Genomic DNA, 18,476 nt, shown 5'->3' with positions numbered 1-18,476 from the left:
ATAAAACAGTTGTATTATTCATGCCTACAGTTATGGCTCAACTATGATAGTTATGACACATCAGCTGACTGCAAAGAATGGTAGTACAGTTGCTGACATGATAATGCCACGATTAATGAAAGCTGCAGGTTCCAACAATTTGCAACACCAAATAAATGCTAACTAGCAAAAAGCTTTTATAGTTGTATATGAAAGCTACAATATTTTATAGTAGAAATACAGTAATTCTAGCCTACACACAGATCAAATTGATAAGAAAAACTGCACATGCAAACAAAGTCACAGGGTACATTTAATTGCAGAACAGAGCAGAGAAAAATTGAGCATAAAAAGACCCTTACAGATTTATTCATACTTTTAAACTGAGAAATTGGTAAATCTAAAAATGTTATGCTGCACTTTTGTTAAAAAAAATCAAATTAGAATTTTTTTTTTTTTTACAAGCACATAGAATCTAAGAGTTTGACATAGATGTGTTCTCTGATAATTCCAAACTATATTTAAATAACCATTGCTGTAATTGCACACTGTTTACTTCTTTACAGCATTATTTCAGCATTATGCTTATACTGAAGGTGGAAAGATAATCTTACATCCTGCACATGTACTGACAATCAAGAACACAACACTGTTCTCTCTTAGAATTACAAATGGAAAAGAGGTGTAACAAACAATTAGCAGCATCCAGACAACAGCCTTTTTGTCTTGTTTTTTTCTGTTTATCAGAGCTTTCCTTGTGATAGTGGCTTCAACTACTTGATTGTTTACTCTGAGTAACATATTTTCCCCAGTTTTACTTTGATTAGTTTGTTTTGAGGATTAGGCTCTTCTAAGAGATTTGTACCACAATGATTCACAATGACTTTAGGCATTTGTCCCTGTCTAATCCCATTGTGATCAAAAATGTCTGAATATTTTCTGAGATTCTGTTTAATGCACATACAGGACATTGATGGCACAGAGTGGTATTGTCTGTGTCTGAGGGGATTGTGATATATGCAAGTAAAATGTAACATGTAATACATGGCCATTGTCATTTTTTGTGCACATACAAAAAACCCAGTGTTTTAAATTAAGAGCACTGTTTTTCAAAGATGGCTAAGGTAACACTAACATACTGAAATCTATCCCAGCTGTCAGGAGAAGTCAGCCTTCGACATTGTCTGGAGTCGTGTTCCACACATAAAACACTGCGTGAGATTGTTGAGTCAAAAGTGTCCTCACGTGTAAAACTCCATAGAATTTCGGTGCACAACCTGTACGCACAGATGGCACGACATCATGGAAACCTTAGGTTGAGTGTAACGGGGTTTTGATTACAGATAGAAACGCCATCAACGCTCCCATTTGTTTGCTTAAAAGCCTCCAGACATTTCGCGACAGAGCAGTGCGGTGCACGCACAAGCCCATGCACACAATATGGACATTGTACTAGGGGGCTCGAAGGGGCATCTTTTCTTTATCTATTCTCAGTTACCCTGGCATTTGCCCTCAGGCTGTAGGCAACACATGCCCTCTTGGTCATGACAAACAATCCAAATGATGAATGAAAACCTGTGACCGTGATCGAATACAACACGTATTCTAACCATATGCATTGTCTTCTAGTATCGAGCTGTGCATGGGTTACGGATAACTGATGGATGGAACTTTAAGTGGCATTTTGCTGTTTAAAATCATCTGTCCTGTAACTTTGCATAATCAACAAATCTCACTATGAGATGTTTTAATCGCTGAATTATGCCATTCACCTCCTTTGTATTAAATACTAGATGCCAGTGTTTGCAGTTTGAGCAAACTGACTCTTGGTGATAACTATTACCATCATTAGCTAGTTACAATAATAAATATGCTGGTGTAGTGAGATGACAACATTGGCAGTTATTCTGTATGACACTGTTGGATAGCTTTCCAGTGTGATCAGGGTGATACATGTCCCACTTCAATAGAGCAGAAGTTGATAGCTGACATAATGTAATTTCAGTTTAGTTTCAGCTGCTGAATTTGCAGTCAAGTGCAGATAAACACTATTCTTCAGTGAGGACCTGTCTCTTATAAGTTATGCTGGTAAACTGACAAAGTAGCATCCTTTAATCAAATATACGTAAACATGTGCAATATCATAGTTTTTTGCATGGCAGCTGGGGCAAGAATCAAAATGTAGCATCTGTCGCCAATACAGGATTCCACTTAAATTAGTAGACTTCAGAAGTAACATTTATCAGAGTGCAAAGATACTGCAGTTAAACAAAGTTTGAACAGCACAGAGTTTTAGAGCCAACTCACATTTGCTTTACTGTCCCTGATAAACTGATAAAGGATGTGTTTTTACCATGTATTTTTTCTTACCATCCGAGTAAAGCTTACAAAATACATTATTACACAAGGAGACACATTTTACACTACGCTCTTTATGAATGGATGGATTACTAAAGCCTCACATGAAATACAAATTTTTTCTTAAGCCCAAATGCAGCTATAGTACACATGGCTACAAACAGAGAACACTGAAGCTGACAGGGCATAAGGAACATTGCTGTACATTATTCTTGTTTCTATGCAACAGTCTAATTAGCAGTAGCTGTCTGATAAATGTACTGTTGTATTATTCAGTTTGCAGCGCCCAGGGGAACATCCCAAAATGTGCCACATTGAAAGCGTGAGGTGTCTAGTCTGAAGGACCTAACAGATTAAGGCGTTGAAAGCCACATTAAAATAGTATCCGAACTGTACATTAAACTCTTGCTTGCCTTAGATAACCTCAGGCAAAGTGTGTATACAGTCAGAGATTCCTTTGTTTTCTGTGCACATGAAAATGCAAATGGCTTAAACAAAATAAGTGCAAGTTAATCTTATGCGGGGTAGTTTATATACGGTAGTTTCCGTCAATGGCAGCAGCAGAAATAGAAAAAGAAATATAAAGAGATTTAATAATGCTAGTATATTCTTTTGTGTGTATGATGTATGGATGAATAAGAAGCTTGTCCGTATTAGGGAAATGTAATTAAAAAAGAAAATGGTGTAGGCATGTGTGCATAATGCATGTGAATAAGCTGAAGAAGTGAACATCAAAGGCAGGGATACGCCCTGCATATATTCATATTGTACTTTCTATTGTTAACCAGTCTTGTATCAGTTCCTTTCATTACACACACATGAATGCCCGTTAGAATGCGCACAGAAAAAACGTATTCATACAAAGACTGAGATTCAGAAGCTATGTTTGAAGGGACTTAACCGGGAGCTTCTCTCCACTCTCCCATCGTCTTCTGCAACTCGCTGCCTCCACAGCCGTGCCCTCAGAGCCTCCCCTGGCATAAATGACCATTATGGCTCCGTTAGGGCTGCTACCAGGAGGTCATTATGCTACACTGAAAAACCAGAGATGAAGATGTTAGTGGGGTCCCATCAGGGGAGAGAGACAGACTGAGTGAGAGAAAGGCATAACACTCAGTCATCTAGCTACTCCAGATGTCACCACAGACAAACAGCAATCCAGGTCCAGTGAGTCAGCCTCTTAAGTAGTAAAAGAACTGAGGGAATGGATGATTAAGGATGAGAGAGGGCAGCAGTAAGTGCAGCGAGGATGCAATGAGGACGGAGGGGCGGGTAATTTTGGGTTACCAGTTATCTTAACAGAAAAGAGCTAAAGTCTCTAAAGGCTATTTCTGAGAAAATCTTGCATCTTGGGTCTCATTCTCACAACTCATAATAGCCAGTGTTTGTGTAGAGCCTGGATCGGTTTGTTGTAGTTAGTTTTTCCATCTGTTTTTCTTGTCCGGTTGCCATATCCGTTTCCTGTCGCAAGCTTCATCTGTGTGAGATCTGTTTCTCCAGCAGATATGACGTGTGGGCTAGCACTATGTCGTCCTCCCTCTATATCTTCCAACTCCTCTGACCAACCATGCCTGAGACACAACAACACATTCCATCATACCTAAGTGATAGAAAATGACATTTCAAAAGCCTTAAACCAGCATGGAGTAGATTTCTCTTTCTGTGAGGATATAAACAATATTGAGCCCAGCAGGATGTTCTGGATTCGACAGCTTCTCTTGCAGGGTGGTCGAGTTGGCTAAGAGACTGTCCCACACACATAAGCGGAGCGGTTTGGCACCCTTGTGTCTGTCCTCGTTGACTTTGGTTCAGGTGACACGGTTGAGGAGTGCATCTGGCTGAAATGCATACAGCATGATACAAAGCCAAGTTGCATAAGCAAGCAGCAAGTTGGAACGTGTCAGTTTTTCAGCACAGGGATAATGATGGACTCTACTAAAGACGTAATGATGTTGCTCAATAGGGCTGTACGTAACTGAAAAGAAGACTGCTAACCTTTTGAACCCACTTCTCCTGTAGGTCAGCAATACGAAGGTACAAGTAGCAGATGTGCTTACAGCAGATGACATACCTGCCGACTATGGCGAGAGGTATGATCATGACTGCTCCTAGAACTGCATGCCCCTACAAACTGGGAAACGGCCAGCCAAGCATATGATACATGCACCAGAGGTCGCAGCAGAGGTCACACCAGGGCATCTGTCTGAGATATCAGTTAGCCTCCCAGGGCTTTGCAAATGTCTGCAGTTAGGAGATGGAAATGTGTTGACACTTTACAGAGGTTTAAACTTGTGGAGCTAATTCGATTCGACAAGGTACTGTAGGTTGCCAAAGACCGAGAAGGTAAGTAACTGTGTGATCTTCCAGGAATAAAGTGGCACTATCATAAGGTTTTAGATTACCTCGTGGGTGGCATTTTTTTGGTGAACATAAATGAAGGCATAGAAGATGTCTTTTGAAATTTTGTGTCCAAAGAAACTTTTGTTATCGGCTTCTTGCTGGTTCATTACCTCTTTTGTAGATGATTAATGTAATTTGGGACATGGAGTTGTCATTAGCAGAGAGCTCTCTTAAGTATTTAAATATCTTGCATTTCCTATGTCGATGCACTTTTGGCTACAGTACTGAAGCAGGTGGAAAAAAAATCACTGGCCTGAGGCTAATGGAAAGCTTACCTGTGTCATGGGTATATGCAACATTGTCCTCAATGAGACAGATACCACTGTTTGTGTTTTTACGACACCCGTGAGACATAGTGGTGGCGCACACAGCAGTGCTATTGGCAGAACAGGTTTCTACTGAACTGAGTTACACAGTAAATTGCTCCTCAGATCCTGTGGTCGTCTCTCTGCAAGCTGGATGAGCTGTGACCCCAGCAAGTGATCTCACAGACCGGAGTGAGTGCTAGAGGGCTGGAAGCAGATGGCCCTCCTGATGCCACACTGACTCACAGATTGGCTTTAATTGCCAGAGCTGATCATTAGCCCAATGGGTCTGTGGAGGCTGGGGCACTCCGTGAGTCGCCGGCCTTAAAATAGGGCCTGACGAGAACCGTTGTGATCTCATACGCTCGAACGACTGTGCACAACACATCCTTCTCTCACACACTTGGACAGGGCTACCTACGAACTCAAAAGAGGTGGAGTGACTTTGCCAGGGGCAGGTTTTCTGCTTTCCTCTCTGACTCATTTTCTCCACAGCAATGCTGACTGCACACTCTCATGCACACAAGTGCGCACACTATCACACATGCAGATTCTCAGCGCTCCCCAGGCCATGACTCTGTTTCCAGTGACAGCAGCGAGTCTGAGTGCTGCTCTGACGTCAGTGGACAGCACTGTACTGTTTGTCATGCCTTCTCTCTTAGTAGCTATACTACTTACAAATCAGCGTTGTTCTTCATTAACTTCAAATCGGTTTTACGTGCTGGTAAAGTCAGACACTATAAGCTAAAACTGTTTTGGATGCATTTTGTACATATGGAATAGAAGCACTGGATGGATTCAACAGGTGTAGCAGTTCTCCACTCCATAGTACAGGACCCGTGGTTTTGTTTATTATTGTCTTGTGGCATGGTTAAGCTACTGTCTAGATTCACTGTGTACTGGTCAGACTGCATGCCCACATGCACACAAGTCTAGTCACATGCACGTGCACATGTCCCTCCTTGGGTGTGTCAACAGCAGTCTCTGTAAAACTAGCCTCTGCACTCTGACACAGTCAATGGTGAAAGTCTGTCTATTTCCTGAAAGTGAAAGTAGAGGCTCACCTCATTTGCCCAGGTCTTAACTCACCCTAGGACAGCAGACACATCCTCACACTCTCAAACAGGCACACAGTCTGCCATGGAGACCTACAGTCTAGGTTCCTGTGGTGGCCAAGATGAGCTGCTGTAAGAGGCAGAGTGGCAACACTAAAGCTCATTATGTCTTGACTGTTGAGCTGCTGTTCTAGAAATGAAACTTGAGCTGCCCTGCCTCGAACATGTCTGCCCCCTTTGGACACTGCTGGAGACCAGCAGGAAAACAGAAAAGGAGAATAGACAAATAAGCAGAGGGGATAATATATGTGGCTGCAAGACATGCCCTGTTTCTACCGCCTCTTGTTTTGATGCCCCCCACTGTTCAGGAACTTTAGGGACAGAAAGTCAGCTACTTCCTACATCTGTACCCATCTGCCCCCTCCTTTCACACTACCCCTCCAACTCTCATTCCTGCTGGCTGTGTTAATAGCTCACCAGTTGCACTCATTTACTTTTTCCCTTGTGCAAATCATATAAACCTACTATATAGGGGATTGCAAAACCTTTTCAGACCCCTGGTCACTGTTATCTTTAAATTAATAAAAAGTCAAAAACGGAAATCTGTATTGCTACTTGATAATTTTGACCAGTTTTTTATGCGCCTGACACTGAGAACCACCCCCTAATACCGTGAGGCTGCCATCACTGTGCCTCACAGTAGGGATGGTATTAGCCAGATGTTGAGCAGTGACTAGCATTCACCAGGCAAAGTGCTGAAATTTCTACCTAAAGAGTTTGTCTCATCAGAGCAGTCAATCTTCTATGTCGTTCTATCAAAGTCCTTTAAAATGCTGTTTGACAAACCTCGAGCGGCCTGTCATATGCCTTTCACTCACAGTCGTCGCTGTATAGCCACTCTACCATAAAGACCTTAATGATAGAGTGCTGTTGAGATGGGCATCCTTCTCGCAGACTCTCCCATCTCTGCAGAGGACCTCTGAAGCTCTGTTTAGTAAGCTCCTTTCATACCCAGTTACTCAGTTTAGCTAGATGGAAGCCCAGTCTTGAGCCTGCGTGTGTCTTTATGGGTTAATGACTGTGGCACATATTTATTATCGCACTACAAAGTCCTCTATAAACTGCCCCTCTATGTGGAAACATTGTTTTAGCTTTAGTAATCAAGTTGAAGCTAATGTTGCAGTGCTGCTTTTGGGTCATGACACATTTTACCATACTTGCCCCATGTATCTAGAGCAGTGCTAGATTGTGTAACTGCAGTGAAATGTGAGTTCGATTTTGAAATGGTGTCTACAAAGCTGCCTCTTTCTGTATTTCACTAATCTTAAAATGTTTTGTTTTATTTTCACTGTAGAATAACCACATACATCAAAAGCAAGTTCAACTAAGTCTTGTAGGCACTTTGGTCAGTGCAAATCCAAAAACACATATTTAACTTGAATGATGAAATGACCTTTAATGTTCTCATTTTCATTTAAGAAAACCTGAAACTATACCCCTTCATCATTCATCGGTTCCCTACACTACCACCCTCAGAACTGAGAGATGGGCATTAAAATGCATACAAAATTAAGGCTGTTTACTTGGACACTAATGAGAGGAGGCTTAAGTAGTCTACGTTAATTAGTATGATTGGCTCCATGGGGACCACCCAGGCAGAGCCATAACAACTGATTCACTCCAAGCTCACGGGACCTTTTCATAGTCTCAGGAGTGTCAGAACGGATGTCAGAGGACATTGCACTGCAGAGACATGTTGCCTTTACTGATCCCAGGTTGGAAAGGAGTACTGCAGCTAAATGCACTGAAGCAAACCATTACATAAGCACCACTGCAAGGTCAGACATCTGTGTCCTCCCTGTCTGTCTCTTCTCTATTCAAGTCACCATCATAACATGCCTTTTAGTATTAAGGTTGTGAACCAAGACCCATTCCCTTTCACAAACCAGTGTTGGAATTTTCACAACCAAATTGATTCAAATGTTTTTGCCTTATCTGTTCTGGTAGATATAATTAAAAAGTTGTATGCATTTCTTTCAATCCCATATTGTTTTTTTTTCTCCATCTCTCCTATTTACTGCATGTACAAGTGGCTGAGAGTTAAGTGGGGGTTTGTGTGGAAGCAGATGTGTTTAGATGAGCTCTGCAGCATAGGAGCAGTTTCCTTTTTACTGAAGTGCATTGGAAGGAGTACAAAGAAGAGGTCGAAAGTGTGGATACACTTCAATAAAGACCCTAGTTTGCCCTCTTTGATGCTATACTGTCATGCACTTCAGCTACAAAGAAACAGCACTCTTGTCACTGAGAACTGAAGTAGAAGACAGTGAGCTTTTCCTGAGCTCACTACACCACATCATCACATCACAGGCACTCGCACACTGTGTACAGGTGTATGATGTGTGTGCGCAGGTTTTGCAGCTTTGGAAACCAGAGACATTTTGAATTTGAGGATATTGTGAGCTACATAACTAGCTAAGCACTTTTATTACTTCTAATTTATGATAGATTTTTCAGGAATACATTTCTACTGTGTCATTACAGAAAATGCTAAAGTAATCTGCAGGATTTGACAGACAACTTACAGAGTATGGAGACAACTCTTTAGCTTAAAAGGTCTGGGTTGAGCCCCCTCTTCAGCAAGAGTCTACCCCTCCTGAAGTGTCAAAAAAATCACTCAGTCCTTACTAGGGCCAATTTGTAGCTCACCTCACCTCTGGCTTTTCCATGTCCTTATCATAATGACATGTTTACCCTCTGTGGTTTAGTGGCTTTACAAGACATTGCTCTCCTCAACAGACAGTGGTTGTGTATGTGGGGTATATAACAGAATATGCTGTAATTTCTATATTTATGTCAAACCTCAGCTGATTATCTCTTGTAAAGGGGCAGAGTTTTTTAACTCGCAGCATGGTTTGGTTCTCGGTGTGTCTGAAAGGTTACCCAGTTTAAATGTTATCAAATATATCTCCTTCCTTGATTCATCATTGTGTTTTAAGTGGTAAAATACGTGTGCAAACACTACCATCAAGCTGGGCTTTGCTGAACTCTGTGCTCACTCCAATGCTGTAATTGACTTTTCCCTCCTCAATAAGGAGACAAAGAGTCTTAATGGCAAAGGATCCCTGTGCCAAATGGTTTCATTACATACAAAATCCTTTACCTTTGGCAACAAGGAGCTTATATTTTTAAGGCAACACATTTATTCCAGTAAATCATGACTAGCTTTGGTATGATGGGGAATAATATTGTCACCGGATGAGTTCGTTAGAAATAGGTTAAATGTAGTTCAGTACCTGACGTCGACAACTGTTAACGTCAGGTTTGTCATATCTGAGGAATTGTACTGTTTCGATTACATTTTAATAAAATTTCTAAAATTAACACTAATAGACATTTTTGTATTGTTTTTTATTGTATTTTCTATAGAATATACTTTATATTTTCTTTATATTGCATATGTTTGTGTGTAATTTTATTTGTATAGTTGAAGTAATTTTAACAATAAGACAATCTGGATAAAATGATAGCTGTTATTTATTTACTTTTTTTTTTTTTTTTTTTAATCTCCCAACGCTATTTTCAAAAGTTTCTGTATTTCTTTGGACTCATTGTATTCCATTACATCCTCCCTGTTTGGTAAATTCCCTCTTTTAACCTTAAACATACCGGAAGGCAGGTTTTTCTTTTAAAAATATTCTTAATGATTTTAACATGTTTTTCGGTATATTTGTCGGAGTCCATTTAAAGCTACAAAACTCTAGTTTAAACTGTTGTCACTGTGTAAAATTGGTGGAATGGCCCTTTAATTACGTAGGAGTGACATATGTCACATGGTTTCCCCAGTATGCCCAGTACGTTTAAATGGGTCGCTGTATTCACTGGGGAAAAAAAAAATCAAATATTGGTATGCATGAATTTATAGTGCATGTACAGATAAGACCTTGTTGGATTTTAGTGTGGCTTTATTTGAAAATGTCCTCCATCTCCATGCTAGCTATTTAGTTTCAAACATGCTGCCTGGCATCCTGTTCTCTGTGTGACCTTTGTAGTGTTTGTGCAGAATCCAAACACTGAAAGAGAGCAAACATAAACACGGCAAGACTCATTTAAATGATTGACAGGAAACCCAGCTCTGGTAATCAAGTTATGGTTATTCTGATTAGGACCTTAATGTGAGGGAGATAACCCGGTTAAGATGTTTACATCAGAGTTGCAGTAATACGCGTATTGCGTTAGTCTTGTTATAATTGAATTATTGGTGTGCATGTAAAAGCTCTCTCTGGCTCATTCCCAAACACCGGTCTCTGTATTTTATGTGAGGGGGTGAATCTGTGTGTGCTGTAGGTCTCCACTGATCAGAGAGAGAGGTGAGACATGAGCATGTGTGCAGCAGTTCATATGAAAGCCACCTGGCACTCTCCAGCTCTGTGATTTATGCCTTTGATAACAACAACCCAGAGATGCTTTCAACAACAACAAAGTAGCGTTGAAGGTGTGACAACAATAGGGCACTTGTCAGTCTGGAGATGAAAAGATGTCTTGCTAGTCTGTTTTGTAACTGTTATTTTTTTCTTCGGTTTTGTTTATTTGTCTCATATGTGTGTCAATATGTTATAAAGGTTATTGAAAAAGTAAAAAGTAGAGTAGAGTCAGTTTTCCATCTCTGGCAGAAATGCGTCTTGTGTCCAGTGAGAAGTGGGAGTGTGCTGTGATCTTCCTCACATTGTTTTGTGTGCGTGCGTAATTGCTAGTGTAATTTCTTCGGGCACGCTAATTAAATTACAAGTTACAGATGAGATATTTATCGTAGTATTTTAACATTGCAGTATTGATGTCTTTTTGTTATGCACGGGTCTAAACTATGTTTTGCTTTTCCAAAAGTTATTTTTCTTTTGTACTGTTACAAATCTACCTTTCACTTATTTCTGAATGATTTAGTCTCATTTTTTTGATGGATTCTCCTAGCTAAGATATCATACAGAAATTCATGAAAATTAGCTTGACATACGCCCCAGCATTATTTCTCTCTGTCTTAAACCCTTTGTCTCTTCTTCTCAAGTCGTTTGCTTTGTTTATCCATCTCATTCCATCTGTCTGCCCACAAAACCGACTATATCTGTCTATCTCTCTTTCCCGAAGTGTTTTTTAAAGTTAAAAGTTTTAAAGGCAAGTTGAGCCGTGTTAATAACACATGTACTGAACATCTTAGTCAACATAACTTGTTATTCACACTTCATAGACATTGTGTAATTATTGATTTAATTTTTGCTGGTTGAGATCCTCCTATCAACTTGAGTACTATTAGTCTATTAGTTTTCAGTTTAATAGTTATTAAATTTTGTGGGCATATTTGATCCATATGTCTCCCACAGAAGTATATTAGGTAGTTGAGTCTCATGGCAGAAATGAGTCGAGTGCTCTATGACTGATGGAGCTCGTCTGTCAATGACAGGGGAGCTGCTGCTGGCAGTTTGAGGCCAAAGAACAGTACAGATTATTTTAACATCAGTCAAGCTGTTGTCAGACTGGTAGGACATAAATAGGACCTTATTGATGCATAATGCAACAACTTTTCATATCGAGGTTTTCTGAGTAATAGGATCAGCAAGTGCGTCTGTGGCATAGAAGCCAAGAAAGGATCTGCAGAAATGTATCAGAAATATTGCATCAGGAAGAAATTAGCTATAGAATTTTAATGTTTTTTTGTTGTTGTTATTGTTGTTGTTGTTGTTTGATGTTGTTGAAGATACAAGGCAGTTTTCGAAAGGAAAAGACGACAGTCAATCAAGCAAAAATTCCAAGAAAGCTTGATGCAAAAATTGCACTGTTCCATTTGATCACCAGTGACACTGTCCCTGCTCTGCCGCTCCGCCTGCTTTAGAACAGTAAAGCTCAGAGAGACTCCTAAAATACAGGAAAAGGTAGGAAAAGAACCAGTGCACATGTAAGAAAAATGCCACTTTACTCACAGTGTGTGCTGTTCTCTGACATGAAAATAAAGCCTCGTGCACTCTGGATTCACATTGTGCTTCTCACTACAAAACTGTCAAACTTTATTTTTAGATAGGGATGTATATTGACACATGGGTGACCGAATATTGGTCACTATTATCAACACTGGAATAGGATGGACAGGAAGTGTTCATAGAATTTAAAGTCAGTTAAAGCTTTACAGTACATTGACTTACCTCAGAATTAAACCTTTCTTAAGAAATTGTTCTAATAACACAGAAATTCAATGTTATGTGTAAAACATATCTTCCTTTCTTTGTGCCCCCCTGAAGAAGGCTGAATTTCTGTGCTGCGGACTTGAGGAGAGAAAGGAGAGGACAGTTCCCCCGAGTCTGGACACCAAGGCCCCCGGGCCTCCACAGCTCATAAACAGATGTGTCCTTGTCCCCAGCCAAGCGCAGCCACTCAAGTGGCAAAGCAGGGGCCCAATAATTGTGAAGAATTGAAAGCTAAATATTGGCTTTATCTCCTCAGTAATAAAAGGGCCATGAAATTGATTTAATGCTGCAGCGCTCCTCTTGGGTGGCTTCTCACAGCGTGAGCACAAAACAATGAGCAGCAGCCATCTATTAATTAACCTACCTAATCCTGCAAAGTTAATCTCTCACCACAACTTTGCCCGCAACTAACTTCCAAGCCAGTGGGTCTATTGGGGGTGTCATGACAATGGCAGCAAGGGGAAGATAGATTCAGCACTTAGGAACGGAGAGAGGGGGGGGGGGGAGTTCTGCATGAAAAACACTGTTCCACAAAGCTGCCATTGGGACTGTAAGTGGAAATGTATGGGTGCACGGCCATCATTAGTGTAGTATCCGTTGATTTGCGTTTTTGTCCGAAGAGGTGGAAAATAATCTTTGAGCCGCTGGAATTAGACTCTCGTGTGCTGCTGCTGCTGCTGCAGTAACATAAATGCGGCTAATCGTTGTCTTTTTGTTGTCTTTTCTTTTTTTGTAATCCTTTTCTCCAGTCACCGTGCAGCCTTAGTCCCTTATTCTCTCCTAAGCTGTTAAATAGCTGGGGGAGAAGTACTATTTCTTTTTCTTCTTCACCTGCCTACCAGTCGCAGCATGACTGCACCTCACACCCAACATTCATGGTCATATTGTGTCGACAGAGTTGTGAATTACCTCCTTCTCAGCCGGCCGATGAAAAGCTATGTGTTTTTCCTCTTTGGCTCCGGTTCATCTGACCCTGCCCTCTCACCTCCTCCCTCTCCGCTCTCGTGCTGCTCTACCTCCATTGCTCCCGACCACCTATTAGTCTTTTGTGTGAAGTCCCTTTTCTTGGAGTTGCGGTCTTGGGCTGGCTTGGAAAATAGGTCACCTGCTGGTGCTCTTCCTACCTCCAGAGCATTCAAACAATAATCCTCTGAGGTCTTCTGTGGCATTTTGCAATGCCTAAAACACAGTCTCCAGTTTATGGCCAAAACACTGAAGAAATTCACACACAAATTGCACACACATTCAGCTAAAAAAATGAAAATTACAAAAAAAAACTCCAGTTGAGAGAATTTGGGGATCATTTTGCAAGTGAGGAAAGTATTTCCTGTGGAGATAATTTTAGGAGGCTGATTAGGCATAGACAGTGTTGAGCCCAGAGTGAGGAATCTCATCACCACCACTAATGACATGCCATTCGTGGGCTGAGAGAAGAGCCCAAGCACTGGGCATGGAATAGCCTCTGTCAGCTACCTCTAGCTATCGTGTTCATTAATGCCAACAATGTAATTACAATTCACAGATACTGTGTTGGCTTAATTATAGACGGATTATTGAGCTGATATTTGTTGGAACAATCAGATCCTACAGAAGTAGATTTACATTTGCATGATATTTAGATGTTTATTTTATTAGGTAGCCATAAACTGACAGATTTCGACAGCTTTATTAGTGTTCATATAGACATAATTTTAAACCTTGAAGCTTTAAAATCTAATATAAATGTTTACATAAGAAAAGCAAACACAAGACACTTCTTCAGTCTTAATATAAGATGACAGAATAAAATCTCTGCTGAGTGGCAAATCATCCAACATATGTCTCCTTCTGATTATGGATCTTTTCTTTGTTTGTTTTTGTCTTTTTTTTTTTGCTATTGTATATCTTCCACCTGGCTAACCAAACAAAAAATGCAGTATACTTTTCCTCTTACATTATTGTGGATAATTTGGATTCCATAGAAACTCTCGGTAATTGGGAGCACTCCCGAACAAAATGCAGGGATGCTCCCCAGAGGAAGGGCTATTATGCCCTTGTCTCTGCTGCTCGGAAGTGGTTATAATCTTTCACCCAAAGCATGTGACATAAATACCCCTCACAGCTGAATTCTTTTACTAGTATAATCAGGGCCTTGATGAATTGCTAACACAAAGTCAGATTTGTTATTTTTACAGTGTAGGATTTTAATCATTATACTATTAACACATTTAAAGTAAAATGCTGTTTTTGTTTAAATAAAAAAATGAGTTTCGTTTTTATACATTTTTTTTTTTTTTTTTTTTACAATTGCGATAAAAAAATGGGAAACCTGAAATGGGTTTTCAATAGTACAGATGTAGGCATTCAAAATGTTGTCCTTTGTCAGTATACGTTCCATCGGGAATGCGTGTTTTATTCTGAAGAAGGCCCATAAAATCTAACCTGCAGTTCTCCTTTCAGCCACCTGGTGACGAAATGTCCCGTCCTCTATGTGCCTCTATGATGAATTGATAAATCAAAGACTGTAACTGCTGTTTTTCAGTGGTTTGCTCGGTACTTTGTTGAAGCACTTTTGTTCCCAATTACAGCTTTGAGTCTTTTTGGGTATGACGCGACAAGCTTTGCACACCTGGATTGGGGGATTTTCTGCCATTCTACTTTTCAAATCCCCTCGAGCTCAGTCAAGTTAGATGGGGACCATCGGTGGACCGACATTTTTGGGTCTCTCCAGAGACGTTTAATAGGGTTTAAGTCAGGCCTCTGACTGGGCCACTTTTGAGCCCCTCATACAAATGCACCAAAATTCTGTCAATATCCTGGCTTTTTCTAGAGGGGAAGTCAGAGGGAGACGCTCCCAACATTATCCAGACTTTATGCTTCAAGCTCCCTAGTACAATGTCTGTATACATATGCTGCTCTGACCTTAATTGTTGCGAGGATTTAAAGCAAGTGAATTATTGTATCGATGAGTTGTCTATGACTTAACACTGTGCATAATTTTTTTTAGATGCACACTCCAATGTGCTCTTAACAAAACACTTTTTCTTTTTCACAGCTTACATTTTTATCATGTTGCACCTTCTAGGTAGTAAATAGAAAAGTACAGTACATTATAGTAGGGACTTAGATGTGTGCATGTACGGGTGGTGTAACTGTGAGTGTAAGCTAAGCACCACCTACAGGTGATATACTGTAATGACATGCCGAGCCGCAGCACAAAATGAGACATGGCATGGTATATGAGCGTCTGCCCTTTGTATGCCTACATCTATATGTATACCTTAGATAAATCAAATCTGGGGCAGCTGTTGCTCAGTTCGTAAGGCAGTCGTCCACGGACCACAGCGTCAGTGGTTCGATCCCCGGTCCTATATGTCTGAGTTTCTCTGGGCAAGACACTGAACCCCGAACAGCCCATTCCCATCTTCAGCTGTGCAGTGCCAGCTCAAGCTTGCTAGAAATTGTTGAGGGTTGTGTCGGGAAGGGGATCCGGTGTAAAAACCCTGACCCTGAACTCACGGGATAAGCTGAAAGGACAAAAATAAAAAAATAATAATAATTTGTTCTCATGATTGTTCCTCCATGCATATCAATTGCCATTTTTACCACATATATTTAAATGGGGAGAATTACATTTACAATAATTTGTATGTTTGCTCCAGGTCATGATGATGACGTACATTAAAGGTGCACTTCAGTCATATTAAATGTCTGTACTTTGTCTTCCTAATACTCGGGGAGTTGGTCAAGGTTCTTTTGCTTCGGTGTGGATCAGTGGTTCTGCAGGGTTCTGAATATGACAGTGGGTTCTGTAAGAGTCTGCTGATAGATGTCCCCCTGATATGAGTCTGCCATCTCTGAAAGCTGTAGTTTTATTCTGTAGCCCAGCGCTGGTATCAACACTCTCCTGCAGCTCTGGGGTGTACTCATCCATGTACAAGAAGTGATGCATGTGTGTGTATGTGTGTGTATGTGCCTGCAGGCTTCCCAGCAACGGCATACGGACCGGTGGCGGCAGCGGCAGTAGCAGCAGCGCGTGGCTCAGGTAGGGGGGCCCGTGGAAGAGGCGGCTACTTGGCGTACCCACAGAGCACAGGGCCAGGTAAACGCTCTGTCCATGTTCTGTGTGGCTGCTGCTCTCTCCAACTTCTCCTGCTCTGCTTCTCCCCATAGACATAGTGCCCCAAGCCTCCAAGCACAAAGGTTCTAGTTCTGACTGACAGTTTGATACACACATACAGCCAAGATTTTATACATAGTTTAGTTTAACGTTAATTTGCCAAAGGGTGTAATATACTTTTTAGCTCCTACAATATGACCCATTTTTCAACATATTCCAGCCCGTCTCCATTCAAACAACAAAATGCTCCTCGATCAATAGGACAACTCTTAAACCAATAGCTTCCCAAAATTGGTTCACGTTTCTTTCCAGAGGGTGCTTAAAAAGGCCTTGTGGGATCAAAGAAAATGTAGATTAATAAAAATGTAAATTTGATTTATTCATCATAATGTATAGATAGAAAACCATCTTCTCACAATACACGTGTCTAGAACGAAACTTGAAACAGAATCTGTTGTAACAAACAGCCGCACTTTGGGGGGGTTCTTAACATTTAAATACATGGTTAAAATGCAGTGGCTTTTAGATAATGAATAAAATGCACAAACCTAAAGTAGGTTAAAGCAATTCAAGAGTGTGTCTTGAAATATCCTGGCACCAGAGGATTTTGTTAATAGCATGGGTTAAAAAGAACGTGTAGTTTATCTTTAGTGACTAGAAAAGCATAGAATTAAATAGTCACTAAATAGAAAATCATAAGTATCAGTAGTAGCTTACCAATTTACATTAATATTAGCTGTAATGTCTTCGTTTGTGCTACTATTCTTTACACTTAGTATAAGCAATGTACAGGGGCACAGTTCTTAAAGCCCTTTAAAAGATCTCTGTATTTGCATAATTATGTTGCAAATTGTGATCAGATTTCATACAAGTCTACCAGGTAAATGATCCAATCTTTTTATATTATTTTAACTAAGTAAGTGATCCCTAAAGGGAAATTGTTGTTGGGCAGCTTTCAGTGTCTAGTCCCAGGACACTTCATCGTGTTACTAGGAGGCACTGAGAATCAAACCACCAAACTTGGGGTTTATGGAAAACTCTTACCAACTGAGCTACAGACAACCCCGCGACCGGTGCAAAGCACTGATTTGGTTTTAGGTCATTTTTATACAGATAGATAGAAAAGTCAGATTTCACCAACTTTTAAGCAACAGTGTATATACACTTGGCTCACATACTGTGAAGCGATTCGCACTAAAAACTGGATGCAAGTTTCTTTCCGTCTCAAACACAGCACATTGATTTACTTGTCAGCTTCATTTAGAGACCCTGCTTTTTCTCCCCTTACAACTGTAGATCACTCGATAGCTGTCAATATTAGCTCCCCTGAATGAACACACAGCCCCCAGGCTTTAGGGAAGTGTGGCTTTCCTAATCAGACATACTATTAAACGCTTGTTGGAGAAAATCTGTTTTAATTGTAAGTCAGATGTTGTCAGATTGTGCAGTCACTCAGAGACATAAAGCCCCAAAACATGTGCTGTGATAGCTGAGGCTGCACACACAGACAGCTAGCGTGCACTGGCTATAGTGTATGCATACTACCTGCATGTGCACACAGATACAGACAAACAAATTAACCCACCTGCCCTCATTTGAACTTAATTCAAATCAACATAGGGAACACTGGAAGCCAATCAGATGCTCTTTCTTTCACGCCGAGCTATTTGATTTTCCCATTTTCAAAACAAACAATTTTCCCAACAATTGCAAAGAACATCACTAAGAAGCAGGGATGTTGATTTGGGGTTAGCAGCAGCCAGGAAGCAAGAGACGTGATGGTAACCATCATGTGCAGTTTAATTCTGACAGCTGCAAAAGGAAGGCAGACAAGTAAATGATTATGAGCAGGGGGTGGGGGGAGGGGAGAAGATGGAGGGTTAGAGTGGTAAACAGTGACATCATGGGCCCATTTTACAGTACTTAAACAGCCGTGAGGCAGTTTAAAGAAAAAAAATCACTTAATGAGGTGTCCATGCTTCCTCAGTGTATGTCAGAATCAGTCTGCAAACTAAGAATATTATTATAATTACGGGAACAAAATATGGAA

At 40.6% G+C, this 18,476-nt stretch overlaps 1 protein-coding gene across 14 annotated transcripts in view; it reads left to right on the top strand.

Annotated features, from left to right (window-relative positions):
* LOC137108899 (RNA-binding protein Musashi homolog 2) overlaps window positions 1-18,476 on the top strand; it is a 220,982-nt gene that overhangs the window by 179,974 nt on the left and 22,532 nt on the right. For 7 of the 14 annotated variants that reach the window (XM_067494000.1, XM_067494001.1, XM_067493995.1 and 4 more), the window contains one exon: window positions 16,289-16,408. The exons of 2 other annotated variants lie outside the window; for them this stretch is intronic. In XM_067494000.1, coding sequence (XP_067350101.1) covers window positions 16,289-16,408 — 120 coding nt within the window. Of the gene's footprint in view, window positions 1-12,381; window positions 12,406-16,288; window positions 16,409-18,476 lie in introns of those variants that run through there. 5 more of the 14 variants (XM_067494003.1, XM_067493996.1, XM_067494004.1 and 2 more) reach the window with 2 other exon arrangements.

The sequence above is a fragment of the Channa argus genome, chromosome 24 (assembly GCF_033026475.1).
Source record: "Channa argus isolate prfri chromosome 24, Channa argus male v1.0, whole genome shotgun sequence".
In the NCBI taxonomy this organism is placed as follows: Eukaryota; Metazoa; Chordata; class Actinopteri; order Anabantiformes; family Channidae; genus Channa; species Channa argus.
Note: the sequence above shows the minus strand (reverse complement) of the source record. Positions and strands in the feature narration are given on the sequence as shown.